The 12,402-nt window shown below is 43.1% G+C and overlaps 1 protein-coding gene across 1 annotated transcript in view; it reads left to right on the forward strand.

The window, feature by feature from the left end:
- Positions 1-9,728: 9,728 nt before the first annotated feature.
- Positions 9,729-12,402, forward strand: part of LOC121199417 (MAM domain-containing glycosylphosphatidylinositol anchor protein 2-like) — a 149,393-nt gene continuing 146,719 nt past the window's right edge. Inside the window, exon 1 of the mRNA XM_041064067.1 lies at positions 9,729-9,801. Coding sequence (XP_040920001.1) covers positions 9,729-9,801 — 73 coding nt within the window. The remainder of the gene's footprint in view (positions 9,802-12,402) is intronic.

Genomic DNA, 12,402 nt, shown 5'->3' on the forward strand with positions numbered 1-12,402 from the left:
GTACATTTGCATACATGCTTATGACACGCATCCAAATGAGGTGATGTGCAAAACAACACTAGCTTTATCTTCAGATGCAATTTGCATTAGCATCTCAGAAAAGATTAAATCTAATTTCATAATGAGCTCTGCAGGAGGATTTATGGTTTTGAGAGCTTAGAAAATCTACAGGGAAGTGAGAATTCACCTACTGCTAACACATACGTCTAGGAGCATGAATCATCAGGAAAATTACGCCTCAGTTGCTTGGACACAGTAACGAGAACCGTGGTAGACACAGATTACAGGGAATACAAGCTGAATTAAACATTACTCAGTTTTTTCTTTTTCTTTTTTGTCAGCTATTCGCTGAAAGCCGATCACATCCCAGGTGTTGCTCTGGGTGGAGACTGAGATTTTCTGACGAGGTCTAAGAGATGATGCCGTGTGATGAGGTTTCAGCGGCCTTGGTAAACTTGTTCTGTGTTACTGCGGAGCTTACAACGTCATGAATATTTGAAATGTTGGCAGAGCACGTCAAACTCGGCTCATATCACTCCCCCCAAAAGCACACTTAACTGAAGGTTGAGTAAACTGCATCTTAGAGGACCAATAAACTCTGCCAGACATTCAGATAGTACAAGAAAAGCATGAAAGGAAGAATACACTTGTAGTTGTTATGTATTATTAATACATTAATTTTACCATGTTGATATATGGTATTATTTTTTTTTATATGATATCATTACTCATCTGTTTGGAAACTTAAATTGATGTAACGAGGCTTTGACCAGCAGCATCACTGAGCTGCTGAGTGTTGCAATATTTATGATGACAGCGTGTGCAATGAACAAAGGTTTTCTCCAACCGCGGACTTTATAGTCAAAGTCCACAGACAGCAAAGCTTTTCATGTAACCCAAAAAAAAATGAATAAATAAAAAGAAAGGATCAGGTCAAATGCATATCCATCACCTGTCATAAAGTAAAGCAGTGGCTCGCTTCTAAAATTCCACGGCACATTGCAAAGAGATCGTTCCCTCAGGGCCCTGTCTTCCTGGATATGTTTTGACTGCTGCTGTCATGACATTCCTACAGCAAAGTTTGACTGATGTGAAGTTCAGACAAGCTAAGTATGTGAGAGTGTATCAGGACCTATTGACCCCCCCCCCCCCCCCAAATAAGCCTCTGTTTTAATTTACTTTTACATTTGCATCATATTCAGCAGCTACACGTAACAGCAGATGGACCCAATAAGCATAGCACAGCATTTAAGAGCAGGGGAACCTGATATTTTTCTCAGGAATTGTTGGAGGCCAAAACACAGAGAGGAAGGACAGTCAGTACTAGACTTGAATTCATCAGGTGGCCAGAAAATATCTGTAAACAAATTTTTTAATTAGCATTTCTGAGCTATTAGCTACCCCTCAGAACTCGGCTCATTTGGGGCCAATCAGAAATATAGTGCTTGTGACTCATGTGTTTGCTTGTTCACACTGAAATGAACATAAAAAAGATAGATGGGTTAATCAGTAGTCCTGGGTTCGAACCTGCCCTGGCCAGCTGGAGTCTTTCTGTGGAGTACACATGTTCTCCGTGTGTCTGGGCGGGCCTCCTCCATGTGCTCAATTTTCCTCCCACAGTCCAGGCACATTCAGACTAGGTGAAGTGGAAACTCTAAATTGCTTGTAGGTGTGAATGTGGTTGTCTGTCTCTGTGTGTTCGCTCTGTGATTGACTGGTGACCTGTTCGGGGTGGACCCTGGCTTTTGTCAAATGCACACTGGGATAGGCTGCTGCCCCCCACGACCCACAGCAGGGACATTAGATGGAAGGATGGAACTTCAGGTTTTATTTTTTTAAATTATCTGGTGGTGTTGGTGGTACTTGGAGCCAGAGTGAACACGTGCCAGGCGCCAACTGCAGCTTGCTCTCCGAATGAATGCTTTTGTTTTAAGCCAATTGCAAAAGAAGACAATTTAAAGGACAACCGGGTGAGCAGATGGGAGAGTCATTATTACTCTACATCTGAACTACAGCGCAAAATAGAAAAGCCAATGGTTACACAGCGGCTGTTTCAAGCTTTATTTGACCACTCGATTACTTTTTAAAGTGGGCACATCAGAAGGCAATGTTGGGTGAAAATATGGGGCACAACATGATGTGATGCTGCTGGAGAAACATTGTTTATCGGCCTCGGATGATAGAAACATAAACATGACTGAGATCAAGGTAAAAAAAAAAAAAAAAAAATCTTTTTCCGTATCCTTGGGAGGGTCCATGTTTATGTTGCATGTCAGAAAGGAAATGAAATGCAAATAATTTAATATAAATATATATATATATGTATAGTAAAAAATACATGATGATTTTTTTAGCATTCTGTGGCACAAATATCAACTGCATGTTGGTTGCTTTTTCTGCTCCATGTGCCAACATGGAAAAAGTGATTAGAATTCAGCTTCCATGGAAGTGAATATCCAGCCGTGTAAATCAAATCTGCTGGCTTATGAAGGAGAGGCAACAACAATTTTGAGAGCAATATGCAATATTCATTGTTCATAAATAATTAATTTGTTTGCTCGCTACTCAGCCCAAAGTGATTGTGGCCCTTTTTCATTTGGGTATATATCTATGGCAAACTCTGTCCTACTGAATGGAGTGGCATTTGTATTTCATTCACACACTCACACACACACACACACACACCCCTTTACCCATACTTCATTGCTTTCTGCTATTGCCCCTGGCCCTACTGTGGTTTCAGAAAGAGCTCCCATTCACAATGAGGCTTTCACGCAGAATCAGGCACAGGATCTGCAGCAGATACAGAAAATAATTACACCTTAATGGCATCTTTCTTATGAAACACCCAATTATCTGCATCTGTTTGTACACTCGCGCAGGTACAAACAGTGATTACTAGTGGCCTTTCGAGTGGTAGAGGTTGGACTGGTGTGTAATTTAGCGCTGATCCGAGGCTTGCCAAGATACAAACCCACAGCAGAAGTTTACTTTTGAATGAGGATTTTCTCTATGTTGCTCTTTACCAGCAATTTTAAGCGGAGTTAGTAATGTAATTTATTATCTGTCGAGTGCAGTTGTGTAGTGTAATGAATGCGCCCGGGATGAGATCTGTTCTGAAGATTTCTTTTCCTGCCCCGGTGCAGCCAAGGACACGAAGGCTAACATGGGCTTCACTTTAGCTTCTTTACAGAGAGATAATTACATTCTCAGACACTGAGCCAAGTAGCGCTGCATACTAAACCAGAAATCACATTTACTACGCAGCTGAAGAGTTTTTAAATTGGAAACCTGATTGTACTTGTGCTTAGATCGTGGTATTTGTGATTAGTGCTGCACAGAAAACACACAACGGTACCACTGTTTCTGATTGTAATAGTTACACTTGCCTGTGTGTGCATAATGCTCAAATGTGTATGTTTGCTTACATTTGTTTTGCCGTTGTCTTTGTGCGTCTTGCATAACGTGGGGCTTGGGTTGAGAGCTACTTGAAGCTGTAGTCAAGTTCCTTGTATGTATAAACATACATGACCAGGAAAGCTCATTTTTCTGAGTGTTGCAACATAAATGAACTTAATGAAGTCGTTTGCTTTGCTCAGCTCATAGTGCTGAACAGAATTTAAAGGTGGATCTGACCACGTGAACATCCTGTAGTGCCTTTTTAAGGTGACTTAATCTTTTTCCTGGAACACAAGTGAAGATTGTGGAACACATGTGAAGATTTCTTATTTTAATCATTTGGCATTAGTGTTAACACGTTTTGTTACAACAAGAAAAAGAATGGTAATGCTTCATCTTAGCTCCTCCATTTTTAAATCCATACCAAACCATAATGTAAAATGTTAGCGAGTGTTATATGAAAGTATTAATTAAAAACTCTTTCTATGAAGCATCTGTAAATGAAAGACAATATTATGTAACACAGCTGTAATTGTATAAAATGACACATTTTTCATTATAATTAGTGTTTAGAACAAGTCCTTATATTTACTAATTATATTATACCATTAATTCAATTTTTTTGATCATATTATGCTACTGCGTCTCTCTCCATGGCAGCTTAAGCTGAGGTCATGAAATTCATGCTTTGAAAACCTAGTAAGTGGACCTTGAGTTGAGAACTTTTTGTCAAACTACACTAAACCTTTAAGCTCCATAGTTTCTCCCATTACCAGTTACGTAACCATTTTTTTTTTTTTTAAATAGACTGCTTATAAAAGGCTAAATAGGGAGAGCAGGGGTTGCTTAATTGATATTTGCACAAACTGAGCAGTCTTTATTTTTTATTTTATTGCTTCACAATCTTTGGAAATGAAGCACATCTCAGTTGTCTGTGTGTGATGTAAGGTATTGGGTCATTTAATTGGTGTAGTGGGTTCATACAGCTTAATTAGCAAGTCATGTTAACTCTGTGCTGTCTCACCAAAACAGCCATGACAGAATCAATCTGATGAGTTGGGACGAATCACTTGGGAGCACAGCTGATCAATAGGCCAATAGGAAGTTCTCCTGTGTTAAAATGGATAGCTGCTGTATAGCTAAATTAAGGGAGGTGTAAACGGTTTTCTTAATCACAGTATAGACAGATGAATAAATTCATCAGTTTGTACTATTGAAGGGTGTCATAAAAGTACCTATGTCCTCTTGCAAATGAAAGTAGTTGGTGATTTACAAACTTGTTTAGGCTACAGCTATGAGTGCTGCACTTTTCACACAGTGGTAGCAGGTTCTACAAAGCCTCAAATGTGCAGGTAACTTTACACAACTTCAATGAATTCACTGACAAGCCAAGCTCTGTGGAGACCAGCCCCGATATCTCACCAGGGACCATCACAAAGGCCTGCGGTTTCTGGATTCTGACGGCATCTTGATACCAGCTGCCATGAACCGCTGCACCTCATTGTGAAATCTACCTCTTTTCACCCCAGTTATGTGTGTAAATACTGCCGACAGGCTTCCTGCTGCCGTGAATACTGAGTGTGTCAGAGTGCCGCTACCCAGTGAAAACGGGGGTGTCTGAGGGAACATTTGTAGAATAGAAACGCACGTCATGCCTGTCAGAACTGCCTTTTGTTTTTATAGTCAGACTACGGCCTGCCTCTCAGCATGAGATCCTACACTAGTCCATGTTAAAAGGCTGCGCTGAGGATGAAGCTTTCCTCAATAGAAAACTAAAAACACTGAATCTAAACGGAGTCAGCTTTTTTTCATGTGGAAGGGCATGCGAGAGCAATGAGAACAGATGCAGTCTACATCCCATTAACATAGAAGAACCTGTTTGTTTCCCTCTTAGAGCATCGACAGTGCAAAGGTTTTCTATTCGAATAAAGACTGCACTTAGCTTTTGCATCTTGAACTGCAGCCTCGAAGAGAGTGTTCTTGCTGGATGCATTTTTACCCGCTGTCACTTTCCCTCCAGCTGGACTCGGATAAGCCACATGCAAGGCATTGCCTCACTGTAAACGAATCATGACATGGAGAAACCAAATCATCTGCCCACTTTTAAATTTCGCCCCCTCTAAAATCTTTCTGCCAGCTCGGAGGTGACCTATTTTCGAAGTGAAACATTCGTCAACAGTGGCACACAGAGGGATGCTGGGTTGTGTCCTTTGAGTTTGCATACTGTAGTAAATATGCATGAGGGGGGGGGGTTGGCAGGAAGTCAAGCATGTGCAACTTTTGAGTGACAGCCAAAAATGTATATCCCTTACCCCCATGGGTGCTTGTGCCCTGGATGTTGCAGATTTCAGCAGCATGCTTAATGACTCTTCAGGTTGTTCAGAGGAATAGGTAATTGCAGTGTGTTGGAGCCATTAAAATTCCTTTGAATCCAAACGCTCAAGCCTATGGCACTCGTGTCTCACAATTCCCTTGGGTTGTGCCGAACGACGCTTCTCTTGTTCACCAGATAGAAGTTTAAAGTAATCATTCACTTCAAATGCCACATTCGCCAAGTGATGCTGACAGTTTAAGTGAGGCAACATTAACCGAAAAAAAAAAAAAAAAGTGAGCATTGCTTGACAAGCTCTGAGCTACAGTAGTAGTCAGTGGAATGGTTTCCACAGGTGGCCACTGGCTGTTAGATGACTTTTAAGGCAGTGAGATGGAAAAATGCATATTGTTCCATTTGAGATTTGCTCATGTGTGATGCCAACCAGAGCAGAATATTGTCAGAGCACCAAAGCCATAACACTCTCATGTTCTTCCTCATACAAGTGCATTTACACAAACGCGGCAGACACGCACTCCTTTCCCGCTGACCCCGGCTTTGCATTTAGCTGTGACGTCATTTAGGTCTTTGCTGTCTTAGAAGATGAATGCGAAGCCCAGAGAGGCTCCCCCAAATGCCAAATTGTCTTGTTTCATACCATATCCAACACCTCATGCACTCTATGACTGAATAAACTTAGTGAAATGTCATAGAGCTTCAACTACAATAGTACTGCGGGCATATTATATTTATAAACTCCCTCATGATGCTACATGTAGACTCTGTACTCACAATGGGCTTTGTAATTGCATTCCCTCCAATGTCAGTGCACTGTAGAAGCATTAGGCATCATGTATATGAAAGGTTGCATTATATTCCACAAGGGAAGGAGAAGACAGACAGCATGGGAGAAGCATAGAGCAGACTTATCCACAAAAGACAGATGGGGAGTTAAAGTCTAAGCTTCCCCAGTTGTCTCCCACTCCTGTCCATATTGGATGGGTGATGCAAAGGTACAGTAATAAACACAATGATTAGCCGCAAGCAGATGGGAGATAAGTGACGATATGCGTGCGCACACATCGCCATCACAAAATGCATTTTTTTCATATTTGCCAGGACAGTCAGGTGACTTATATTCATGTCCTGTTTAACTGTCGTCAACAAAAAGTTGTATCAAGAAAGTCCAAGCTTAAGTCATCGCTCACTATTTAATGACTTGTTGAATGGAGATTTTTATTTACCTGTCTGGCAGCAAAAGGGACCATTTTTCTTCCACCTGCACAAACAGATGCACATGTGCTCTCACAGAGAGTGGGAGAAAAAGACAGAGAACAAAATTTAAATAATTACCATTGAAATCTCCGCTGCTCCAAGGACACTGCACTAATGACAGTATAAAATGGATGGACAAGATTAATCATTTAGATCCTAAAATTAAATTTAGAATAGCCTATATCAAATATTAACTCCCCCAAATTCATTTTACTCCTCTGTCCCACTGAGAGGTCCCCCGTCTGAGGATCAGATATTATCGGCTCAGCCGAACAACGATGGGAATCTCATGAGGCAGTGAAAAAATCATGTCATCTTTTTTTTTTTCTTTCTATTGAGCATGTACAATCAAAATTATAGCCTGATCACAAACTGGACATAAACTCCAATGACAGCATGTTAATGGATTCCTTTAATTGAATCCTATAGAGGGCGCCAGATCACCCACTGGTGCTCCTGCAGTTGCTTCCCCAGCTGATTTCCAGCTGCCTAAAAAGAGGAGGCTCAGTCTCTGTGCTTCCAATGGTCTTTCTTTTCTGTCACAATGACTGAAATAAAGTTACTTTTTTTTTTCTTTTACTTTACTGGAAACATTTACTCTTTTACTCAACACTTGATAAATTACTTGTCAGCACAGTGTTACAGTTTTTGGATAGGATGATCTGATGCTGGACTCTACTGTAGAGCTGTTTCTGCCTGAGTGAAACTATACCAGAAACAATCCAACCAGCAATCTGGATGTAGTGTCACTTCGAAATTAACTTCTTAACTGAATTTAAAAAAGAAAAAAAGCTGTTAAATATGATTTTTAATTGCCACAAATCACAGTGAAAACCTAACTGAGTGCTGATTCACAGCCACATGCCTTTAGTGTTTGTTTGATCGTGGATCAAACTGCGGCGCCTGACATTCATCCCCATTTGTCCCAAAAGCATTTGCTTTTCCACTGGGGAAAATATCACACTAATTAAGACCATTACATTGAAAATTGTGTTGCCAGGAAACCACTGTAGTCCAACTTATTTTTTTTTTTTAAGATCCTGTCAGCTACTGATATTACCAATAGGAAATATAATAAAGCGGACCAATTTACAATAAAATGTTTATGTTGCTTTGAAATTGTCTGTAAGACTATGAGTCAGTACTTGGAGGACAATGGTGAGAGCCAAACCCCCTGGTCAGAGAAGTCCTTACTGCATGTACTGCTGGGAAATTTATAGACACTAAATATGACAAAACTGAATATAATGAAATGGAATTTTCTCATTTTGTCGGAGCCCCCCTGGAACTGCCAGCAGGACCCCTGAGGGCCTACCGGGACCCCATTTGGGAACCACTTAAGCTGTCCCCCTTTAGAACTTTAAAAGTTATGTATTGTTAAAAAGTTGCCCAAAAAAAAAAAAAAAAAATGTAGGCCTGTGGCAGCGGCAGTGTGTGTTTGGACTAACACAGACGTCTCACTGTTTGAAGCCAAAGAAACCTGATGTAGCAGATGAATGCTACATGACAGGCAGCATCTCATCCTCCCTGTCTGATAAAGGAGGCATGGTGAAACATGGGCAGACGGGAGTATAGACTCTGTGTTTGTTGTTGATTGCAAAGGTCTGTCAAAGCTCGATCTCCTGAATTCCAATGGTCCCATCTCTCTCCCTCTCTCTCCCCCTCTCCCTCTCTCTCTCTCTCTCTCTCTCTCTCTCTCTCTCTCTCTCTCTCTCTCAGCATCCAGCAGCTGCGCCTCTCATGCCTTTCCTGACGCTGAGCGAAGCCTCCCATACAGATGAGCCCTGGAAGCCACGCACCTCTTGACGTAGCCACAGACCGTTTGCGGTGCCACTCGGTCTCCGTAGCACGTATTGCGCAACGTGACTGATGCTCAACTGGGCTCCACGGCGGGCACATCCGGCTCCCACCGTCGCGTGAATTCATTAGAAAGTGGTCTCACAACACCGAGACGAACAGCAGGCACCGCCGAGGAGCTGTAGAGAAACCGTCCGCCGCTCCTCACCGGGGACTGGACCCTCCCCTTGTCATTGCCACCGGGAGAGATGAGTTGAGCGCGCGGCGTCGGGCTGCAGTCGTGATGTGACTGTGTGAGCGCACGAGCCTTCACTTCAGTATCGCCAACAGCTGCTTGACGACTTCATCGCCCCCAGAGGATGAAAACAGTGAGAATTTGACTGTGGCTTGTTTCCGTGCAGCAAAAGGTGATGGCTTCGTTTGACAGCATACAGTCAATGCAGCAGAAGCAGCGGCAGCATCCGCGGAGCGAGCCGGGTCCACAGCAGGAATAGAGGAGCTATGTCCGTGGGTACCGAGCCTCCGTCCGCCCGTAGTCGACAGCGTCTGTGTGCCCCCTCGGTGTGCCGCCTCGGGGGTCTTCGCTAAAAGTCCAGGGGCACACGGTTTCCGAGGAGCGCGTCTACCTGGAGCCGAGGAGAGGTTGCTGTTTGTTGTAAGGCCGGGGCTCTCCGCAGCCCACTCCCCGCGCCCTGCCTGCCTTCCAGCATCCTCCGCGGCGTGTGTCTGTACCGCGAGCGCTGCGCTTTTTGACTTCATGGCAGAGGACATCAAAACCAACCCTACCTGAGTCCTGCGCCCCATAAATACCTTTACAGTGTTTACTGAGACTAAATCAATCGACGCGTGGATCGGAGCAGTGCTGCGTCTATGCACCTCAGTTACACCTCCCCGGAGAGGACTTCTTGCCATTGAGAGCTGGATATGCAGAGATTAACGTGAAAGGATGGATCTAATTATCTGTGTTTTGGGGCTGCTGGCGCTGATCGTGGAGAGCATCCGTTGCCAAGGAGTGTACGGTGAGTGTGTGCAGTTTGCTTCTGCTGAAACCAAATGCGATCATGACCTTGTAAAACAGTGGCCGCTCATAAATCGCCACTTATTCCCTTTAGAATCACAAGGTAATAATCATAATATATATTTTTTTTATTTTCATGCAACATCAGCTCGTGTAAAGGTGACAAAGCCAGGTCTGAATGTCAAGTTTGAGTGAGAGGCTTCCAAATGTTCTCAGCAGCCCTGAGGTTATACAGCAAATCGCGTGTGTAGCCAATCATGCACAGCCCCTTTTCTCATCCAATCCATCAATCAGGATGGTCGGTGAGCAGGCTAAATTTAGTAGGGTACATCTAAAGATTATTACACTGGAACATGGTAGATCTGCCTGGAAGCCTGTAGCCTCTCAGACTGGCCACCAACAGACATGTAATTTGTTAATTATCATTCACAAAGGTCGGCGTGGCACTCGCCTTACATCAGGCCAAATGTATTTCTGAATGTCATCATGAGGACTGTAGTCTGTCGAGCAGTAACATTTAGTATGCACAGTCATGAATGACTTTTAAATGTGGTTGATCTGTCTACCTCTTCCTTATGTCTGTCTGAATCTCTCTCAGTCTCTCCCTCCAACACACACACACACACACACACATTTCTGTCTCTTACTCTGTCTGCTTGTGCAACCAGTGGCACAGATGATGTCTCATATGAATCGTCATCCTCCCAGCAGCAGCGGCAGCAGCAGCAGCAGCAGCACTGTGAGGAAATAATGATTCATGTTCACTAACATTGGGACAGGGAGGAAACCTTGAGGCGCACAGCCCTGACCTGTTGGCAGTGACAGTGGCTCTGACCAAAGCTGAGGTTGTGCAGGGAGAATGTGAGGTCAAGTAGAGATGTGAGGTTATGTGTTCCAGAGGCCGTTGCCAAGCACTAAAAAGATCTTTGTCGCCATGGTGTACGTGCGTGTGTGTGTGTGTTTTTGCAGAGATGATGTAGCAATAAAAGGTTACTGTGAGCATGACAGGAACAGTCATGATGCTGCACTGAACCAATGATGCACCAGGATTTTTTTTTCTGTTCTTGTGCTCTAGAGGGAGGAGGTGAATAAGATAATAAATCACAGCACGTCAGTGCTGCTGTAGCATGGCTGCTCATATACTGTATGTGCACAGTTATTCATATCGCCACATTTCTGCTGTTCCAACACCTGTTGCGGAGATATTTAGCATTAAAACACATCTAGAAATGCGTAGCCTTCACAATTTTGCCTCGTCTTCAAAACTCTCTGCACTCATTAGGCAGTGTGAGATTTGTACGTAGGTGCTGTTGTTTGGAGTTAGTGAACTCCTTCATGTTACGGTCTAAGCCTGAGGGCATAGCCTCTCATCAAACATTGATGTCTCAAGAAATCATTGCCTTTACTTGATTCGATATCCGTATCTGCTAAACTGGTCTCTCAGAGATATGCATATATTCAGGGGAGACAGGCATGACACTAACCATCAAAACCGATGACATGAATGTTAGATCAAAGCTGCGGATTCTTGGTGCGAGCAAGCTACGGCGTGTGCGTGCAGATGAAGACGCAAGCTCATTAGAAGGAATCGCATCCCATCACGCTCAATGTGTTGTTGCCATAGTGGTAATGTGTGGACTAGGAGGTTTAAAGCAGCAGCAGCAGCAGCAGAAGAGACAGGGAGATGCAGCAGATGGATTTGTTTGAGTATATAACTGTCTGTGTTTGTGCTTGTGTGTATGCGTGTTTGTTGTGCAGCCTGAAAATTCCCCTAAGCATAGCCACCCCCTTTATTTCCATCACTACTGTGTTTCGTCTACTCTACAGTAAATGTGCTTTAGTAAGGATTTACATCTGTCCTTCTCTGTTGCCGCTGCTGTATATTTTGGTACTGTAACAGGGAAAGGGGGCTAAAGGGAAATAGATAGATAGACACAGCGCATAGATGTTTATGGACTCAATCTTATTATATCACATTCTTGTAAATGGTTAGGAGCCAGTGGCAAAGTCTTCTGTATACCTCATGTTTTAAGCATGTAGCACGTCTCCAGTGAGGTGGTCAGAATGACAATGGTGAGGTTCAAAAGTCGGCATTTATTATTGATAGTGGTAAACATTAGCATTCATATTGTGTCCTCTCCCACTGTATTCACTGAAGGTTTTGACACATGATGGGGTGGGAGGGTGGTGGGGGGGTGGGGGTCGTTGGTGATATGGAGTACTGCGCACCACAGGTGTGCCAGTAACTTGTGCTATACACAACAGGTTTTGTAGAGGCCAAACTCTGAGTGCACTGAACTAGTCAAATCTTTGAAACTGGAGTATCACATTGTGAAGTACATACTCATACTTATTCACTGAGATATGTGTTTCGATAATAACCAGTGCACACCACTAGAATCCATCATCAACTTTTTGTTGCATTCAGAGCATCGCATATCATTTCCCCTCTCAGATTTCCAAATGAACCCACCGGCAGATGAATGGGACAGTTTGCGAAAATGAGACTTTCTGCGGTTATTTTTCCCGCCCTGATCATCGGTTTACGTCATCGCCACAGACTAAATGGTGGAATCATGATGTAGTAATGAAGAAATCACGT

This window comes from Toxotes jaculatrix, chromosome 19 (genome assembly GCF_017976425.1).
Source record: "Toxotes jaculatrix isolate fToxJac2 chromosome 19, fToxJac2.pri, whole genome shotgun sequence".
In the NCBI taxonomy this organism is placed as follows: domain Eukaryota; kingdom Metazoa; phylum Chordata; class Actinopteri; family Toxotidae; genus Toxotes; species Toxotes jaculatrix.